Source organism: Mizuhopecten yessoensis, unplaced genomic scaffold, assembly GCF_002113885.1.
Source record: "Mizuhopecten yessoensis strain PY_sf001 unplaced genomic scaffold, ASM211388v2 scaffold716251, whole genome shotgun sequence".
Lineage (NCBI taxonomy): Eukaryota > Metazoa > Mollusca > Bivalvia > Pectinida > Pectinidae > Mizuhopecten > Mizuhopecten yessoensis.
In genome coordinates, this window is record NW_018480023.1 from 106,296 (window position 1) to 127,919 (window position 21,624).

The window sequence follows — 21,624 nt, forward strand, 5'->3', positions numbered from 1 at the left end:
CCTAGTGTTTTTTTGTAGGATTAATATAAACCTATTTTTCAAAGAGGAGGGAATGTAACGGGTAGATAGTTTGTTTATTTGTGTAGAAGTTCTCGTGTTCATGTTATCGTTAATCCAGCGTCGTTAGTAATAGACCGAAAGTGTATTTACTTCCGCTACGGCAGGGTATTTCCGTAAACGTTGTATAATCTTGTTTCTTATCTGTTAATATATTGGGTAGTGTTGGAGTAGGGTATGAAAAGCCGAGAGCACGTGTGGTTCGGTAGTCAGACGGATGCGTTGAGTCGCTGGTCAGCACACTTCTTTCGCTTTTCTCTCTTTTCTTTCTCTTCATGTAGGAGTAAGGTCGTATGGTACTTTACTTTCTTAGTGTAGCTTAGATATCTGTGGAATCAGCGGGGTGGTAATTACATATATTTAACACGTAGCAAAGCCATGAGTACCTATAGTGAGGCCGCGGTAGCGTAATTGATAGGTGATGTGTTGTGTATTACTGAACACACGGGGTATAATAAACTTACTTAAAAGTGTGTGTTTGCTTGTCTTACATATTCCTAAGCATAAGGAAACGTTAGTAGAGAACATTGGTATAAAATCTCGCCTGTTACATAAGCACAGTTTTTAAAATCAGCCCCGGTTAAAGCAGAAACTATTAACATAACACTTAATAAAAACATACTGGTGTACTATTTTGCCTGATTAAATGCTACTATTCTGTTTCGAAAGAATTGGTAGTCTTGACCTGTCAATCGTTTATTACCCTGACATGGATTGCTGTGAAAGTGGGGGAAAGCACGCACATTACTGCGGAAAACCCCAGTTCTCGAATAACTAGTTTACTTTAGTTACCCAAGTGAAAAAATAAAAACGGCTGCAACGCATCAGTGGGTACAATGGTAGTGGTTAGTGGATGTTACTGCATATATTGTAAAGGTTTGGCTCACACTCCAGTACATCGCCACACATTGTAGTCAATAAGACTGATTGACTGACAGCGGCATTGAAACGATGTTAGATTAAAGATGACATAATGTACGTTGGAGGTGCAATTTAGCTTAGCGGATTAAATACAGAACGGTAGATTACATTACATTAGGTAAATGGAGATGGTCACTTTACAACGTTTTTAGTCAGTCCATCATTAAACTACTAACAATCCTCCGAGGTAATTAAGGTTGTATAGTGTATGCCCAGTCGGTGTTTATCTGACAGACCAATTATATTATTACTATTATTAAATTCGAAATGAACTGATTTTCACTGCATATTTCGGAGCGATCGCCATCTTATATCATAGATATTTCAATGTAGGTAATCCAAATCGTTTCACTAGCTACATGTATACAATCGTGAATAGATATCTGCGGGTGATGTTTTTTGCAATTTCGCCGGTCATTTACATTATCGCGAAAATGATCTGCAAAATAATATGACAAGAATAAGAATGAGCACCGATGAAAAAAGTCATAGCCTGAATGTCGTCATAAGATAGCAAGCATGTGGCCGTGAAGATTCATATACATCAGGAGTAATACAAGGTGTTTGAAAGTAGATGAAAAAATAGAAAATAGAAACAAAGCATAACAAATGCTTCTGTATAAACAATGCCTGCTTTGAATAGCAAGCTTTTTTATCCGAAAATATATGTACACTCAACCTGATGCTCCATTTTGTTTTGATGTTTATATAAAGGTGTATTTACAAAGTGTTTAGTGCAGTATGATGATAATCTAACATCTATCCAGTACATCTCACTGTCGTTTATCAAACAAATCAGGAACACATTCCACGTGAGACGTCTGAGCTATAAGGGCCTTCAGTCTGTCCTCGTCGTGGTCCTCCTGGTCATTTCCGACGTAGTACACGTCGCTTGCTTGGTCGGCGACAGAATACACGGTATCAAGCTCGGCTGAGAGTCCCACAGGAACAAACGCCACAGTGACATTGTCCAAATTAAGGGCTTGTCTCTCACGTACAATACCGTCCACGTCTGTCCAACCTTCATTAGAAAACACTACCACAAACTTTCGGCTGGTTCCTCGAGCACCACTTAATACAGAAGTACGGACAAACGCTAACGCTGCTTTGACGTCAGACTCCAGATCGTACGTAGTAATGCCTATCTGACTCTTGACAAGTATACCGTCAGTGTCTTGATCGTCAGTCAGGCCAAATTTCACATGTTGACGGACATCGAACGTGACCATCGCTATCCGTGTATCGGAGAAATACGCCCGGACCTGCTGTATGAAGAACCTAACGGTGTCCAATGTCCTCTGTAGCTGAGCTGACTGGTATTTAGATACATCTACCAACAACACAATGTCGGAGAACTTATTGATCAGGCAATCTGGAAAGAATTTTATGAATGTGTCAATTCAGTACGTAAATATATTATATACTTAAATTAAACTTATTTATTTAACAACAATTATGAAGATGTTACCAACTTATATTTATTACTCTGGTTGGTTCGGTGGTAAAGGGTGTCCTTATTGTTATGTTTTTAAAGAAACCAAAAAAGCACAGAGTTTCGAGCAGGTGACGTCGTACCATCTCATGTTCAGTCAGGATATCAAGCCATCGTTGTCTTTGTAGAAGCCGGTAGTGCTATCAATTGTGCCAATTTTCCGCCCAATAATTGTCAAATGTACTTGCAAAAAAACACCATCAGTATTCTTTTCAGATTTCATGGTTTTGAGTACGTGTTATATTCCCGGTAGTTATGAACTATCCCAATAGTCACTCCTGATGTAAATATACATTATTTGTCTTGTATTTTTTCCTGAATTTCATTTTAAACTTAAAAATGAAAGACTTATATACCTGTACAATCCATATCCGCTGTCTCCATAAGAATGACATTGAGGACATCGTCGTTACTAGGAGAGAAGACGTACGGAGTATCTGTAGCTATCTCGAGCAGTTCCTCCTGGGCTACCTGACTTCCTATCCCCACACACAGAACCTTAACACCCCGCGCCGTCAAATTTCGTGATTGCTGTACGGCGTCTTGTCGATAGGTGGAGAGTCCGTCTGATAGAAGGAGGATATATTGTTTCACTCCAAATTGGGAATCAGAAAGTAGTATCTGTTGGAAAAATATAACGTAGCGTAGAGAAAAAACGTGAATCATAAGTAGGGTTGTCAAATTTAAATAGTTCAATGTGATTTAAATAAGGTACTGATAGACAAAACTAGTGATTTATTAGCAAATATACCTGCATGATATTAGTTATGTATTTGTAATATGCTTTTATATGGAAGTCCTTTTAATGTGTGAACGATATTACATTACTATTTTTTCTGGTGAGTTAGTTGTATGAGTGTAAAGGAATCAATGAAGTTTTGCACCATGTGTGGAAGATACTATGAAAAGCCTTACATCCGATGCCTTCCTCAGCGCTGTATGTAGATAGGACGCACTTGACCCACTTGAGATATTGTGTATAGCAGTAAGCAATGATGTTTTGTTCGTATGATTGTTAAACGCAAACTCAAGGTGGACATCAACTGAATACGTCAGTATTGCGATTCGGAAGTCATCAACGTCTATTGACAATCTTTCAACAACTGATGCTGCAAATGATCTAGACGCATTTAACACGATTTCAGCACTACTCGAGGAGTCCAATACAATTACTATATCAGCTGGCCCGGGCCTACAATCTGGAAAATGTAAAACAATGTATCCAGCAACATTACAGACGTAATATATACAATATAAATATGAAGGGTCTAAACTATAACTGTATGCTAATCAAACAACGTTTCCCTTCTGATTCATATCTATTTAGACAAACTAGATTGTCTATGTGTATCAATCGAATTTAGGATGTATGACCAGACCTGACCGAACTAAAATGCAGGTATTTGGGGTAAAAAAATCTTGCCTACCATAGCCAATTTAACTTTGTGGATCGTTTCTTCTAAGTTTAATATTTTTACTGATATGTGGTATATCTGAATTCTCTTTTGTAGGTAACTAGCACGCTGTCGGAACATATGTGTGTATTTAACCTTATATTATTAGGGAGTATATTTTCAATGTGGTCAAAAACTTGCCCAATCGTCTGCGTTAAAGGGCACAAACACCTTAACGAATTCAAAAGGATTGTTTTGGAAATAAGCTAGTAACATATATACAAACAGGAAGTGAAAAATGTGTCGCTTAAGGCAAAGGAATTAACTAAATGATTATTTTTTTTACCTTTGGTACAATTTGACCCGGTGTATCTGTCGGTACAGGAACAGCTGTAGTCCGATCCAACCCTGTTGCACGTAGCGCCGTTCGTGCAAGGAGATATCAGACAGGCGTCAACTGTATCGTGTAAATGGAAACAAGTGGTACATGTTACACGCAATGTGTGCCACAGAAATCGTAAATTGATATAAAGTTTTGTGATAAACAGATTTCCCTTTTCATGAATCTGGTTGTTAATTGAAGATGGAGGCAATTAAAAAATCTGGATGAATCAAGCGTATTGCAATAAAAAGATATAGACAAGGTATAGGATACATTGTTATATTTTTATGGTTCCTAATGTAAATAACTGTAAATACAAATAAAACAAATATATTGATAATCTGCCATTAATTTGCGTTATTGCTTACGGTGCTGACAGTTGACACCGTAGAACCCGTATGTACACGAACATGCATATGTCGACCCAGCATATTGGCACGTCGCTCTATTCTTACAAGGTTGACCGTAACAGGGATTTTCTGTCGTGATAAGAGGTGAAGTCTTATCGTAAATGATGAAATAGATAATAACCAATAAATTATCATATTAACACATGTAATTCTAATGAGGAACGACAACAAGAGGATACTTTTAGGACCTGTCTGAGCAGTTATATTATGAATGTTTGCATTCCTGAATCAGTCATATTCCGGGCATCATTCTACTACCAAGACTATCAAATCAGTTTTATACAGATAGAAATTTCACACCAGAGACAGATATGTATTTGGACGCGTGTTTTCAGAACTCAAAACACAAATATAAAAATATCAACAGCAACAAAGTCACCATGCAGATTGGAGACATTTATCATTCATTGCTGCTAATATGGGAAGGGGAATGATTGTTGGCTGAGTTACCTAAATGTTCCCATATGAACGAATCGACAATGAAACATATATTGGATATAATACTACATTATGTTGTACGATGTACATCTGCATAGATGCATATGGTAATCCTATATATTTGCATGTGACAACATTCTTACAAGACTTGGCGTAAATGGGAGTTTCCGTTGTACTAAATATGAAAGATATTTCCCATTTGAAATTAAATAGTAAACATTGTACATGATATGTCATTGTGAATATTTGTATACGTATTTTCGACCAATTCGTGTTTTTGAAGTAAGCTAACCTTATATACACGTAATATTCAGAGCAGAATCAATTTATTAAGTATTGTTAATCTTAAGTGAATATAGAACAGACACAACAAAGAAGGACAACGTCAAGGCCAATAAAAGATGTTTACGTAGATGTTATAAGGTCAGGCAATAAAGTTGTAGAACATAAAAAGGGCAACCAGTGTATATGCGAAATGTTACAGTGTATGTAATTCCTTTTGCAAACCTTAGTGCATCATTTTGAATGAATATTATTGAAATAAGATAATTTTGAGAGAGAAGATCGGCAGCTTACATAATATGGTAAATTACTAGCGAATAAAAATAAAATAAAAATGGTTTTGTTTATAGTTTTATAAAAACAAATCATTATAAATGTATTGAACAGTTAATGTTGTCCCTTCTCCTTAATGTATATAGATCTGTGTTGTATTGTCGTACACGCCGTTATAGTAATGTGACCTGTCGTCAATTCCCATGTCTAATCAATACCCGTGTTTCCACCGCGTCTGGCAATCTCCGCCTGTAAGGTTGGTCGGAAACGACACAATCTTGCAACGTGTAGTCACGTTTTAGCCGAATATTATGTCAGATTTCGCCTTGAATAAGAGAAATGCGAAGGGATTAGCATATTGATATATCAGCTGTAAGATTGCTTTCGGTAACTACAAAGTTATTTTCAGTCATTGTCAATACCTAAAAACCATAATAGACCCTCCCCGAAATCTGGCCGGTCCTTCTACACATGCATCAACCGACGTTGGGACGCTGTGGCCTCAAACCATCCTCTCGCATCTGATTTCTCTCCTCAGACACAGTGGACAACACAGGTTGCAAATCACGTTGTTTGCCGTTTTAGTCGCCGTTTGAAAACGATTCCGGAGCATGGGCATTATGTTCAATGTACCTGTCCATTTATTTAAGACGCATAACTAACTGAAAATTGGTTGAACGTTGCACACCATATTATACAGCGTAGCTATTTCCCGATGCGGCTGTAAAAGTAGGGCGATAGCCCTCCTGCTATCGACTTCACATTTGTGTATAATTTACGGTTATAAAATTGATAGACATGGTTTAACCACCAGTTGCTGATATTTATATACTACCATTGTTAATGGTATGTTCCCGCCATTGGACAGAATCCCATAGAAAGGAGTTAGGAAACATGGTTTCGTGACGAAGCGTTACCAAAGTTTTAACCACCACTTCCTGGACAGTACCGGAAGAAAGCACATTACGTCAGTTCATTAAATTTGCTTAACAAATATTAGGGTTTCGGGTCTAAAACGCATATAGGTTTCGTTTTCCGCTTATATATTGTTGATGCGAATTCCGTTTTATTTACTTCAGAAACGATCGAGCTAATTTTTTTTTTTTTGAAAAATGAATATACGATCGTTTTGCGCTTTAGTTTATAACTATTACTTTCGCTTAGAGAAACAAATATGATATTATTGATATAACAGGATATTGTCATTGTGAACGAATCTTTATTTTATCATTGAATCGAAGTGTTTTGAGGTAATCACTTTGAACGTAATTTCTCAATAATTCGTGCAATATGCAGGGCAGATTTAAATTAATAATGTATTGTTCATTTTACAGCAAAGAACTAAAAGCTACGGTGTAGACATGGATATTTTTTAGTAATGTGTTAAGCTTTGTGATAACAACACATATTTAATTAGAACGACATTGTGTTTCCGTTACAGTGTGTATCCGATCGGCAACTAATATATTTTTATATAATGAGAAACTGGAGCGTTAAGATAAGATAGTTTTTAAAACTTAACTGCTTATTCGCTGGTATGCAGGTTATGGTTATTTATTTTATGGCGGTTCATATGTAGGTCAATATTCAATGTTACTTATAACGACTGCTGTCAAGGCATATTCTCAAAAAGGTGATTTAATAACCCTTATGTTTCAAGTTGCTTTTCCAACCCATTTAAATATAATTTCAAGGATATTGCATGATACTGTAATTGTAAAATACTTGCTATATTATGCTTACATTTAAAGTTATTTAAGTAATCTTATATTAACTCATACCTTAACCATACATATATGGAGAGCAGATCAAATTAAATGGTATTGTTAGTTAATAATGAATGTGAAATAAAACAGAACTGTTTTCACATAGTGACGTCAGACAACATAGCCGTGGTACATAAATTGACCGCCACACTCGGATCATATATTTGTATGTGAACATATATGCCTTGGTAAAACACTTACATAATTTAAAGAGATTAAGAAAACTTACGAAGCTGACAGTTGATTCCTTGGTATTCATTTGTACAGCTACAGTTGAAGTTTGATCCTGACCTGGTACACGTCCCTCCGTTTAAACAGGGATGGGAGAGACATTTATCTTCTGGAAAGTACATTGTATGAGGATGCATTGATTGAAAATATAAATATGTTTAGCATAAAAATATCAAAAATACGGTCACCATTATTAGGATTGAGTATATGATTATTATAGACGTATGTAATCAAATATAATAAAGAAGAGTGAGATGGTAATATGGTGCGAATGGACAGATTCTTTCCTGTAGGCGTTCTTTAAAACGCTATATATCAGTAAAGGACAAAAACTTGTTAGTGTTTGGATTTGTTTGGTAGAAGTTCGCGTCCTATTTACTCTTTAAGTAATTTAAGTGCGTTCCTCTAGGTGTGTAATGCAATGGTAAGGACCTGATGCCAACAGTTTAGTGCTAATACCTTACTAAATAATGCACACAACATGGTATTCCACCAGTCACATTTTACTGACGAAGGACTAGTAATTTGTTGAAGGTAACCAATTACTGATGCATAACTACTACCATTGTGAGTATTTTGGTATGTTCCCGCCACTGGACATAACCCCGTTTTGGCGAAGGTTCAACTCTGTTGATGATAGTTATGCGTTTCGTATAAATATACTACTTGTCTCAATTTTGTATACACCGATTCTGTAACCTCTATCCCATAATACTCTCGTGTAATAAAGATGGCTACCTGCTAGTATTGCCTGTAACACGTGTTTGTGTTTGTGTGAGTTCTCCTGTCAGTAGAACGTCCCAGAACTCAATGATCAACAAACTCTAAGTTCAAACGTAAGTTATTGTCAAGAAAGGAGTTAGGAAACATAAAACGAAGTAGAACTGACGCATAAATGCATACATTTCACACATCGAACAACGTCTTTCGCTAAACTTAGTTGTTTATAGGACGCTTAACTGCATAAAACCAACACCAAACAAAACCAGGTAAAATGTGCCAACTGACTGGCAGCCCTTAAGAAAATCAAGATCCTTTACAAAGTGTTAAGAAATGTTTACTTTGCTGCAAAAAACAAAGACGGCAACAAACATGCAGTATGAAATGAAAGATTGCATTATACATGTAAATAATCATTTGTTTAGAAAACACAATGTAATACTGAAGCGTAAATAAAATCGAACTTATAATTAATAACACTATAGGAAGGCATGTGTAACAAAGGTATATTTTTTGTGAAATTGTACGTCCAAGATTTATAAGGTTTTGCAATGATGTCTTTTTTTGTATGGACCTCGTAAGCTTACTGTATACTTACCTTTTTCGCAAATAAAAGGACAATAAACTGTACAGATGTTGTCATTCCATTGATTGGTGTGGTAGAACTGCGCACAATCTTCGTGACCTAGATCATTATTTGGTTCACCCGATCCCCAGTCTGAGAATGTCACTTTAGAGTTGTCTATGACCCATCTCCAGTCCCCTTCTCTACTTTGGTCATTTGCTCCAATCCAAGGGTTATCTTTCAACAAAATATATCCACGCACCTATTAATCAATTAGATTAAATCATGCCTTCAAATTTTATATGCACTATAACGTGATCGTTTTATCATCAGACTACTTTCCTTTTAATAACAATTTAGACCAGTTTCATACGATCAAACAAAATAAGCACATTAATATATTTTGTTTCTTTGCTCCCATACTAAATACTCAAATATCATTAGTCAAAAATGATTTTCGTTGTTTTATGAGGGAATATTTATATAAATAACTCAGTCCCGGAACTACCTTTGCTGTGTCGGCTAAGAATACGAAATTATATACTGGGTACTATCAACCCATTAAAAGCTCGTTCAGAGGAATTGACCACCAGACAATGATAGTAAAACACCCGCAGGCTACATGAAATTATATTTTCAGTGTTCACCTTAACACATGTTTCAGAGGTCATGTGAGTTATACATTTAAAGGTCAACTTGAGCGTATCAACATATGAAATTACATATGCACAATCGTAAACAGTGCACGCGCAATATTAAGATTTTGTGAATCTTTAAACTCACAGCATTTATTAATGCATGCATATTTTTTCATCGTAATAAATTTGAATTCTGTGATGCATCCTATAAAAATGGACATGTTGTGTATTCAGTCCGATTCAACAGTACAATTGATATATCAGATAAGTCCGTGAAATTGAGAGTCTGATTTTCAATCAAAATGGTTGGAGTTAATTCAACACCATCTTTGATCATAATAGTATCCGATTTCTCAAACAGGGAGGTTATATATGTTTACTTTAGAGCACTTATCGCGGATGAACAGGAGAACTTTTGGTACTTCTCTAATGAACTGTTCGGAATGTGTCCTAATTGTGGTGCAAATTCACAAAATTATCTATTGCCGGCGGATTTTCGACGATCTGGGGTTATCATATATATCGATTGTACAGCAAAATTGACTTAAGTTGAAAGTCATAAAATTTATATTGTCACTTTTAAAATCAAACCTGTTCAAACTTACTCATAACTACATAAAACGGTATGATTCGCCACCACCCTGTCATTAAGTTACAAAAGTATCTCTAACTCGTCTTTCGCACATGACATGTATATTTTAAAATTTAACAAAATGTTAAGCATTTACCCTGTACACATGATCGAACAAGCCGTATTTTGCAATTGTTGTTGAAGATGCGTGCATTGATATTCGATTTGCTTCATACCATTAGACAATATGGAATCTAAAATTTGGAATTAGATACAGCGTGCCTCAAATTGATTAAACTGGATCGTACAGATGTTTCGTCTAATGATTTGTCGGAGATGCAAGGAACGATATAGGTGGAATTTAAAACTTATTTGAAATAAAATATTCATGCTTAGAAATACATTAATTATTGGCATGAAATCGTGTTTGTGATAAGATGAAGTACTACCTGATAAGCCTGCAAGTCCCTTTAGCCACGAGTTTTCGTGAGCAGTTTCTATAGTTACAAGGTTACTACCAAGCCTCTGACATTCTTGCTAAAACGTTAAAAAGGAAACGTGAATAATGTATCAAATTACTACATACTAACTTAGTCGTCATAAACGTTTAAAACTTATGCATGCTTATTTCTGCGAATAAAGGTCATGTAAGAGCACGAAACAAAAGTGTATCGCTTTAACGCGTATTAACTAAGATAATAGCATTAATTTGTTGTACATTATTGAATATTGGTAATAACACCGCAGATATTAATTAGTTTCATTCTATGAGCCAAAAGTGACAAGTAAACATTTTGCATTTTTAAATAGTTTGGTATTAATTATTCTTGAAATATGTTCCAAGAGTGTCTTGTTAATCTTTAGCTTTATACCAGATAAATAAAAATAGCAATATTCGATATAGCGACTTACCAAGCTAGAATAAGCTACTCTAAAGCGCTTTAAAGTACATAGCAATACAGTTAGTGCTATCAATACAATAAACATATACATTAAATGATGCATTAATCAATACAATTGTGCGACCGGTAATACATAAAAACATAAAACATCATTATTGACTTTCTGTTCCAATGCATATAATAGAGCATTGTTATAATTAGATTTCCGAGTTGCTGTAAACGTGATGATTTTGTAACGTCCAAAACATGGGCAAAGACTATAATTGTTATGCAGCCAGGTTTTGTACAGTCTACAAGTACATGTAAGAGGTCTGCGCGTCTGAACTGTGCTTTTTACCTTCAGTAAGCCTTTTCGATCTAACCTTGTGCTTAGTGATCATATACGCCATTGTTACAAAATACATGTAATCATCAAAGGTTTTACTTGCAGTTTTGTCGAGAATGTACACTCGACAAATGTTTATGGAATCTCTCTCTCTCTCAAATATAAATTAAGCATAAATAACATATGTTGTAAAATAAACAGAATTTAATACCTGTGCATTGGTCCATGTGGTCACATCATGTCTTGACAGATAACAGTGGTTATTATACCATCTCCAGCCCAGTTGGCAAATGTCGCCACTTGAGTCTACACCTGTAACATCGATATAAGTGTGAGTTTGTGTGTTAGAGAGAGAGAGAGAGAGAGAGAGAGAGAGAGAGAGAGAGAGAGAGAGAGAGAGAGAGAGAGACAGATAGACAGACAGAAGACATGAAAGCAGATTTAACGAGAAAGAGACGGACAGAGATACATAACTTCTTCTATATAAACAATCAAGTTGTAAAATCATTGAATGCTTTCTTGTTAGGTTTTTTTCTGGTAGGCAACACATTTTTTGCACGATGCCTCGTTCAGCTGAAAATGACGTTTTGATTCCTTTTCTTGCTTAGTTATATAACCTTTGATACATAAACATATATAATTTAATTTTACTTTCACTATAAACGAATAAAATTAACGATATTCGATTATCTACGTACATATATACGTTTATTTAGGCAGAAAAATATGGTACATGTATACAAAATGTATACGCCGTTACAAACAACCAAATTAAATACATACATGTAACAACCTTAACAGGTTTTGTCTGCATCGGTATACTGATAATACTGTTGTGATCTATTTGATCTCAAAAGCAAAATCGTTCTGAATATGAAATTTACCTTCTTTGTGTTTATTTGCTCTTTACTCACCATTTAAAATAATGACCAAGGATAGTAGTACGAGGACCACGCCGTGTACACAAAACATTCTGGGAGAAAATCGTTTTCCCTGAAAAATATTCTATGAATACATTCACTCTATATATGATTCCACATTGCCCATATCCGCTATTTTGTATTAATACAAACAATACTGGTACATATTAATCTGATACAAAATCTCAACGAGCCTGAAAAAAACAGTGACGAACTCAAATATTTTATGTTAGTCTTTATATGGAGCGATTCGTTTGGTTTTCGCTAACATCCGTTGGACGGAAATAATCGTCAAGTACTAACTAACTTTACCAAATTTGCTAATGTAATAACCATTGCCATCCTTAATAAAACACCATATTGAGAAAGTAATGCTTTTCGCTTCGGAAAGTAAAAACAACCATTCAATTTTCAATTGTCGTGAAAACCCTGTACTGTACAAACACAATCTGAATAACAATTTATGCAATATACCATTAGCCCTGAACTATTTCAACTATATGATGAGGCATAAAATGTACTTCAACCAGATAATACATGTTAATATACGACATGTATACTTGATCTAATTTGATCTTCATTATTTACCCACATCTGTAGCTTGGGTATTAAGAAAGAAACATATTTGCCGCTACCCATTCTATGTTGTAAGAGCTGACTGAGGTGATGACTTAATGCGTATTCTTTGGGACACATCAGCGATCACCAACAAGACCATTCTGCACTATTTGCAACAATCGGGATCTTTATATTTTTCCCTTCTGATTTACTTTTTTTGTTTCACACGGCCTCACAGTTGGCTGAAGTGATGAACATTCATCCAAATGGAGTAAAGGTAATCAAAGGGTTCTGTTCCAAGTCCGGGTGACCTATCAAATCCCTTAAAATGGAACTTAAAATATTTTAGATTTTCAACCACCTGACTTAAGTCAAAATAATTAAAATCTAAGTCGAATCCCATGCAACTTTTACTGTTATACTGCGGGACTATTCCTGTGATTTGCTTTTGTTTTGTTTAACGTCACACTAACAGCCAAGGTCATTAAGGATATGCCAAGAGGCTTGCAAAACTCGCTTGATGTATTTGCCTCCTTGCGACAGCGCGGATCAGATGCCTACTTTATAATGCTGTCTCGCTAAAGTACCATGCCGAAGGCACCTAGTACAGTATTCCGTCCAGTCGCATTAACTGACAACGGGTCAGCCAGATGGTTCAATTACCCCAATACCCTGCAGATCAGGAATTACGAAAAAATACACCTGCTGTTACCCACTGCATGATCGCCGGTAAGATGCGACGTATGTGGGAATTTCGGATAAGCATTTGTGTCCTCTACTTGGGGACACAAACGCTACCAAAACAAATCTGCTGCACACATTGAAATTCTTGGGATCTTTATGTTGCTCTCTAATCCTTCCTACCTTTTCTTTACTAGGGCCTTGCATGGCGAAACCTGAATTTTGGCTTTACTTTTAAACGTTTGCCAAGGTGAGGAAGGCAATTGGTTCTGTCCAATAAGCCACTTTACCCGTTGTTAGTATGATGTGACCGGGCGGAATGCTGTGCTGGGTTCCTACGGTGCATTATAGCGTCCGCATCAGATCAACATTATCAAAAAGAAGCAACTATACCAACATCGCCTGCCTCCAATTCACATACACGCATGCATTACAAACATGGATGTATGTCCTTAAATAACTTAAGCAGTTGATAGGACGTTTAACACTGTTTAACCATACCAAACCAAGCAAATACCCTAAATGCTGAGCGTTAAGCAGGTATTAACAACATTTTTAAAATATTTTAGATATAACCCATTGCCTTTCCCACCTTGTCGAACGCTCGACAATAATGTCAAAAGTGAGGCATTGTCAGATTGGCTAGAAGTAGAGAGAACACATAAAGATTCCAAATATTACAACTGGTGAAGCAGGTTTATTTTGGTCGTTTTTGTTTCCCTAAGTAGAAGGCATAAAAGCAAATCCACCATTCTGCAGTGGGTTCCCACATAAGTTGCCAGTTTCAACATGCAATGGATAACAGCAGGTACGTGTATATTCTTTCTTGCTCCCTCACCTGAAGGGGTGGATATTCCTTTCTTGCATACTAGACCGAGATATCCGCATTTCCGGCGTTTAAGGTAAGGGTAATGATATTTAAACCCTCGGGTGGAAATATTGAGCAAAAGACCCTCGGCAAAGCCTCGGGTCTCCTGCTCAATAGTTTATCCCTGGGGTTTGAATTACCTTATTCATACCTCACATCAGGGATGGATTCTATTATTATTCATCAATAAAAACATTAACCTTGTCTTCTTGTTTCATTGCCATGCAAATGTAAATATTGAATAAATGCATTTATTGTGGAGGCGGTTGGTTGGAACCAATCATTTTAGGGGAGTTCTTTCATGGAAACCAATTAACCAATCAGACATATGAAAACCTATAACTAAAACTGATAAACAAAACAGGTTGTAAACATCGAATTGACATTTGGCCTAAGCCTGCAACTTGCCATTATCTATTCGCTTATTTAATTTGGTTGCAATCGAAATGTTATTACACAGAATCCTATTCAGGAAAACGAAGTACAATATGTTTAGCCTTTTACTTTTGCACGCATCAAATGTGGTTTACATAAAATCATTGTCAGTGGAATAACTGGCCAGCATCCAATTAACTCAAGAGAAGTGCGTCGCCTTATTTAGTATGTCCAAGTATACACGCATCGAATTTGAGATAAACATTTAGAATGTCACTTGGCAGTAAATTATTGAATTAGAATATAGATAATTTTACACTGAAACCAATAAACCTATCAAGAAGTGGACGCCTCTTCCATTAAGCATGATATTATGTTAATTTACGCATCGAATTTACAGTGGAACTTGACACTTGCCAATTTGAATGATAACACCTAAGCTTAAAGAATGAATACGGCGTTACGGCTAAACAAATCAGACGTTTAAACTATATTAAGTATGTCCAAGTTTACACGCATCGAATATGAGATAAACATTAAGAATGGCACTTGGCAGTAAATTATTGAATTAGAATATAGATAATTTTTCACTGAAACCAATAAACCTAGCTATCAGGAATGGGACGCCTCTTCAATTAGGCATGAATATGTTCATTTACGCATCGAATTTACAGTGGAACTTGACACTTGCCAATTTGAATGATAACACCTAAGCTTAAAAAATGAATAGGGCGTTACGGCTAAACAAATCAGACATTTTAACAGTGTATTATATTACAATCCAATGCACGTGAATGTCATTATAGTGAAGTAGATAATATATTCTACAGTGTCATCACATTAGAACAGGACAGGAAGAAAAATAAATAAATAGGATATTAGTTCAACAGAAACGGACACCGAAACAAAAGGAAAGGTAGCCTGAACCCGACATAATGTCTTAATTGCTATATCGTTATTATTACTTTAACATGTAGCGACATTGTACATACACGCATTGTACAAAATATACATTTCATTCGTATAGTTATTACTTCACAAAATAAAACTTACCTGAAAATTTCTGATCTTTTCTGATTCGTTCATGCACATTTACTTCCTGTATAACATTTTAACAAAAAACAAACGGTTTTTCCGATAAATAGATCAGGAAGAATATTGCACAGTGTGTTTAAGGGTATTGGTGTACTTAAGATTGTAACTACCTTGTTAGCTTGGTGTTTTAGTTCGTAAAACAAACCTAAATATCATACGATGATGGGTGTCGGAATGGATGCAATATAAACAAAAAACTGAAAGAGAAAGTAAAATAAAATATGAGATGCCAATCACCGTTTTATTTCTGTATACAAATAAGTAAAATAACATTTACAAAGAACGAAGCTTGCATTTGACGTGCGTTGTGTAGTATTGTCTGTCGTTATCGGACTTCCAGTCAGCTAACTTGACTACCTCGAGATGTGTATATATCTTCGTTTTTTACAACCTTTAGCTAGTGAATCATTCAAAATATGACTAAGAGTGTGTGGTAAACGTGAATTTGTGGGTCTTTGTATAACTCGGGGTAGAATTTCAACTGCTAAGAAAATTAGATGTTTATATTCCATATGAATTTCTTCCTAACCATGTCACAACACCTACAGCGAATTATTTCTGTGCATTGAATTTATCATTGTGTTGACACAAGCGAAGACAAGACACCTGCATTTGTCCAGCAAGTAAACCTACAAATGACCCGCCCAACCTTTGCCGATTTTGTAATATTTTGGAATTTCTGTATTTCTGGGATGAGACTATTGAAGTCACCTTTAGATAAGGGGACGAGATTCGTGTGACAACTTCTGTCCGAGGGTGGGGTCAAGACCATACCCCTCACCCAGTACAGCTACCGGAGGAGGACCAATTTCTGTGGGACTGATGAAATAGCTAATCTGTGTTGGGGGGGGGGGGGCATCGTTTTCTTATCTTTGTTCTGTGTGTTCTGTGTAGTCCCATGTAGAGCTGTGGGTGACTGTGACTGTTAGTATTAGTGTTATATAGTGTGCCTATTGTTTCCAGTGTGGACTATCGCGTCACGTAAGAACTGTGAATCGTGTCGAAATCGTGGCATAGACTGTGACTTTTGTAATTGTTGTGATATTTGTATATATATGTGTAGATATTTGATATTAATGCAATAATGATAAATTTGATATTCAGAATTTATTTGTGATTGACTATCTAAAAGGATTTTAATTTTTACAGAAGATTACATGTAAACTTTTGTTGAAATTTCTATAAAATTTATCAATTTTTGAAATAATTTAAAATGTATTGTATTAAGCATATTCACAGTCGCTAATTTTTGTATATCTATGACGGAAATATTGATTTATTTTATTAATAATGTATGATCATTATATAAGGAAAACATATTTCTAAACATTGTAATCTATTTTGTGAAACAAGTAATTTGCAATGCTGCATATAGTCGAGAATATTTGGAAAATATTTTTAAATTTATATCTCGTATAGGCAAATGTTACCTAGTGTTTTACTGTAGGATTAACATTTTCTTTGAAAAGGGGGGAATGTAACGGGTAGATATTTTGTATATTTGTGTAGAAGTAACCTCGTGCATTCGTGTTCATGTTATCGTTCATCCAGGCTCGTTATTAATAGACCGCAAGTTTATTTACTTCCGCTACTGCAGGGTAATTCCGTAAACGTTATGTAATCTTGTTTCTTATTTGTTTTCTATCGGGTATTGTTGGAGTAGGGTATAAATAGCCGAGTGCACGTGTGGTTCGGTAGCAAGACGAACGCGTTGAGTCACTGGTCAGCTCGACTCTCTTGCTTCTCTATCTTTTGTTTCTCTTGATGTAGGTGCAAGGTCGAGGGGTACTTTACTTTCTTAGTGTAGCTTATATATCTGTGGAATCGGGAGGGTGGTACTTATATTTATATAACACGTAGTGAAGCCATGAGTATCTATAGTGAGACCGAGCTAGTGTAATTGTTAGGTGATGTGTTGTATATTACTGTATAGACGGGGTATAATACATTTAGTTAAAAGTGTGTGTTTGCCTGTCTTACTTATTCCTAAGCATAAGGAAACCTTAGTAGAGAACATGGGTATAAAATCTCGCCTGTTACATTAGCACAGTATTTAAAATTAGCCCCTGTTAAAGCAGTAAATATTAACATAACACTTAATAAAACATACTGGTGTACTATTTTGCCAGATTAAATGCTACTATTCTGTTTCGAAAGGAACATGTACATTTTGAAATAACTTATAATTGGTAGTCCTGACCTGTCAATCGTTTATTACCCTGACATGGATTGCTGTGAAAGTGGGGGAAAACACGCACATTCCTGTGGAAAACCCAGTTCTCGAATAACTAGGTTACTTTAGTTGCCCAAGTAAAGAATTAAAAACGGCTGCAACGCATCAGTGGCTACATTGGTAGTGGTTAGTGGATGTTACTGCATATATTGTAAAGGTTTGGCTCACACTCAAGTATATCGCCACACATTGTAGTCAATAAGACTGATTGACTGACAGCGGCTTTAAACGATGTTAGATACAAGATGACATTATGTACGTTGGAGGTGCACTTTAGCCTAACCATACTAGACGAGTAAATCCAGAACGGTACATTACATTAGGTAAATGGAGATAGTCACTTTACAACGTTTTTAGTCAGTCCATCATTTACACTACTAACAATATCCGAGGTAATGAAACAATCCTCCGAGGTAATCAAAGCTGGGCATGGTATTCACAGACAGTGTTTATCTGACAAACCAATTATAGTATTACTCTTATATATTCAGTTTGAAATGGAGTGACTTTCAGTACATATCTGGGAGCGATCGTCATCTTATATCATAGATAATTCAAGATGGCATATACTCAAAATCGTTTCACTAGCTATACAATCGTGAATAGATTTACGCGGGATGATATTTTCGCAATTTCGCTGGTCATTTATGTGATCGCGAAATATGATCTGCAAAATGATATGACAAAAATAGAAATGAGCACAGAAGAAAAATATCATAGCCTTAATGTCGTCATAAAGTAACAAGAATGTGGCCGTGAGGATTCATTTACACCAGGAGTAGTACAAGGTGTTTGAAAATAGATTGAAGATTAAAAAATAGAAAGGAAAAACAAAAAAAAGTCTTTTGAATAAACAGTTAAAACCTGCCGAATGGCAAGGTGGGTTTTTTTATCCGAAAACGTATGTACACTCAACTTGATGCTTCATATTGTTTTGTGGTTTATATAAAGGTCTTCTTCACAGAACGTTTCGTGCAGTATGTTGACAATCTAACATCTATTCAGCACCATTCACTGTCGTTTATCAAACAAATCATTAACACATTCCACGTGAGACGTCTGAGCTATCAGGGCCTTCAGTCTCTCCTCATCGTGATCCTCCACGTTATTTCCGACGTAGTATACGTCGCTTTCTTGGTAGGCGACAGAATACACGGTATCAAGCTCGGCTGGGAGTCCCACAGGAACAAAGGCCACAGTGACATTGTCCATATTCAGGGCCTGTCTCTCACGTACAATGCCATCCACGTCTGTCCATTCTTCATTAGAGAACACCACCACAAAATTTCGGCTCGTTCCTCGAGCACCACTTAATACAGAAGTACGAACAAACGCTAACGCTGCTTTGACGTCAGACTCCCGATCGTACGTAGTAATGCCTATCTGACTCTTGACAAGTATACCGTCAGTTTCTTGATCGTCAGTCAGGCCAAACTTCACATGTTGACGGCCATCGAACGTGACCATCGCTATCCGTGTATCGGAGAAATACGTCCGGACCTGATGTATGAAGAACCTAACGATGTCCAATGTCCTCTGTAGCTGAGCTGACTGGTATTTAGATACATCTACCAACAACACAATGTCGGAGACCTTATTGATCAGGCAATCTGGAAAGTGGGATAATGCATAATTCAAATGAATCCGACAAAAAATTATATATGGGAAAAGTAGTAACATACATATCACGCTTAAAGAAAAAACATGAAATTCAATTTTTAATAATCATGATTGATGTTAATTAACTGATAGGTATGCCTCTGAATTTGTACATATGTAGCACAAAGAGCGAGTCTTAATTTTGGGCGTGTTGGAGGAAATTAGAGTACCTAGAAAAGTACAAGTAGTCAAACTAGGAATCAAACCCCGGTCGTCTTGGTGAAAGGTGAATGCACTATTCGCCGGGAAACCTTCTAATTTATTGCTCAATTACTTGCCTAGATTGCGCAATAAGTAGGCAGTTTTCATCATAATAGATCCGTACTTCCCAGTATGGATATTGTATCGCTGTTCTTATTTTTTTTTTCAACATGTTCACTATACTAATATATCTGTATTTGTCCTGTCATTTTCTGAATTCCTTTTAACTCACCAATGTACTATTTATAGGCAACAATAACAATATATACCTGTACAATTCGTATCCACTGTCTCCATAAGAATGACATTGAGGACATCGTCGTTACTAGGAGAAAAGACGTACGGAGTATCTGTAGCTATCTGAAGCAGTTCCTCCTGGGCTACCTGACTTCCTATCCCCACACACAGAACCTTAACACCCCGCGCCCTCAAAGTTCGTGACTGCTGTACGGCTTCTTGTCGATAAGTAGAAAGCCCGTCTGATAGAAGGAGGATATATTGTTTCACTCCGAATCGGGAATCAGAAAGTAGAATCTATTGGAAATATAAATCATAAAAATTGGACGTGTATGATCGGTAAGGTGTCTTGTCGTGACACTTTGAATCTGCAAAACGGGTATAAAGCTATGAATATATGAACTTTACGGTAACATGATCATAAGAATATAAAAAAGTTGTCGTAATTTGTTACCATGTGTGGTTGATAATTATGCTTACCTCCCGTGCCTTCCTCAGAGCTCTATGCAGATAAGATGGGCCAACAACATTTGAGATATTGGCTATAGCTGTTAGCATAGACGTTTTATTCGTATGCTTGTTAAACCCAAACTCAAGATAGACATCAACTGAATACGTCAGCATTGCGATTCGGAAGTCACCAGCGTCTATTGACAATCCTTCAACAAATGATGCAGCAAATGTTTTGGACGCGTTAAACGCATTTTTTTCGCTAGTTGAGGAGTCCACTACGATGATTATAGTTGCTGGTCCGGGTCTACAATCTGTACAATGTAACAGCGATATATAAAGTAAGGTTACATACAACTTACATGTAACATAAAGAAAAAGAAGATGCAAAAACAAATCAATAGCAATCAAATGGGTTGTTTAACGTTTCATATTTGGAAAAAAAGTGGTTGTAAATAATCATATATTAATTGCTAAAAAGCTGTATCAATTGTTCTGTAGATTGTTCATCATTAATTTTGTCATACACAGGGGTATTTGATCATAACAAGTTTCATGGTTACTTATTTATTTCAATATTTGTTTGTTTGTTTGCTGTTCAAGTTCCTAGGGAGACACCACCAAAAACGCAAAAAAAGGTCGGGAAGTGAGAAAAGAAAAAGCAAATCTTAAGTGTTGTGATGGGGCAATTTATACTTCGTCAATGTCCCACCAGCAGCATATTTCCGATTTAGCAAGAGGCACATTATTAGCTGATTCCTGACAATATTAAACGGGATACAGCAAGCCTATGTTTCCTCAAAACCACAGGGGTAACTGTTGCTGATAACACATACTACAACAATACTACGTTCATTTCGTTAAATATAAGCGTGTGTGATATAGATATTGTGCAGTCGCACGAAGATACCCTCAATCAAACCCTTTATGTTGCCAATATGGTTTACTTAAATTTGCCATAGAAGGTTTATCATCAGAGT

At 36.1% G+C, this 21,624-nt stretch overlaps 3 protein-coding genes across 3 annotated transcripts in view; all 3 read right to left on the bottom strand.

The window, feature by feature from the left end:
- Nucleotides 1-21,624, bottom strand: part of LOC110442329 (fibropellin-3-like) — a 93,550-nt gene that overhangs the window by 42,121 nt on the left and 29,805 nt on the right. The window lies entirely within an intron of this gene.
- Nucleotides 1,600-15,859, bottom strand: LOC110442331. The gene is made up of 11 exons (XM_021485889.1): nt 15,823-15,859; nt 12,282-12,360; nt 11,579-11,679; nt 10,590-10,677; nt 8,965-9,168; nt 7,645-7,755; nt 6,804-6,808; nt 4,211-4,430; nt 3,386-3,669; nt 2,827-3,091; nt 1,600-2,350 (listed from the first exon to the last, which is right to left on the bottom strand). Exons 1-11 carry the CDS (start codon nt 15,853-15,855, stop codon nt 1,752-1,754), a joined length of 1,989 nt encoding a protein of 662 aa, XP_021341564.1. The 5' UTR covers nt 15,856-15,859; the 3' UTR covers nt 1,600-1,751.
- The window catches only part of LOC110442332, a 32,676-nt gene continuing 30,038 nt past the window's right edge, over nt 18,987-21,624 (bottom strand). The window contains exons 23-25 of the mRNA XM_021485890.1: nt 20,675-20,958; nt 20,227-20,491; nt 18,987-19,707 (exon numbers count right to left, since the gene is read on the bottom strand). Coding sequence (XP_021341565.1) covers nt 19,109-19,707; nt 20,227-20,491; nt 20,675-20,958 — 1,148 coding nt within the window. The 3' untranslated portion in view covers nt 18,987-19,108. The remainder of the gene's footprint in view (nt 19,708-20,226; nt 20,492-20,674; nt 20,959-21,624) is intronic.

Coding starts and splice junctions, on each gene's coding strand:
- LOC110442331 (XM_021485889.1), bottom strand. CDS start 15,855: ATGAACGAATCAGAAAAGATCAGAAATTTTCAG. Junction 9,169..10,589: donor GGGACTTGCAGGCTTATCAG/GTAGTACTTCAT, acceptor TTTTGTTGAAAG/ATAACCCTTGGATTGGAGCA. Junction 3,670..4,210: donor CGGGTCAAATTGTACCAAAG/GTAAAAAAAATA, acceptor TACATTTTCCAG/ATTGTAGGCCCGGGCCAGCT.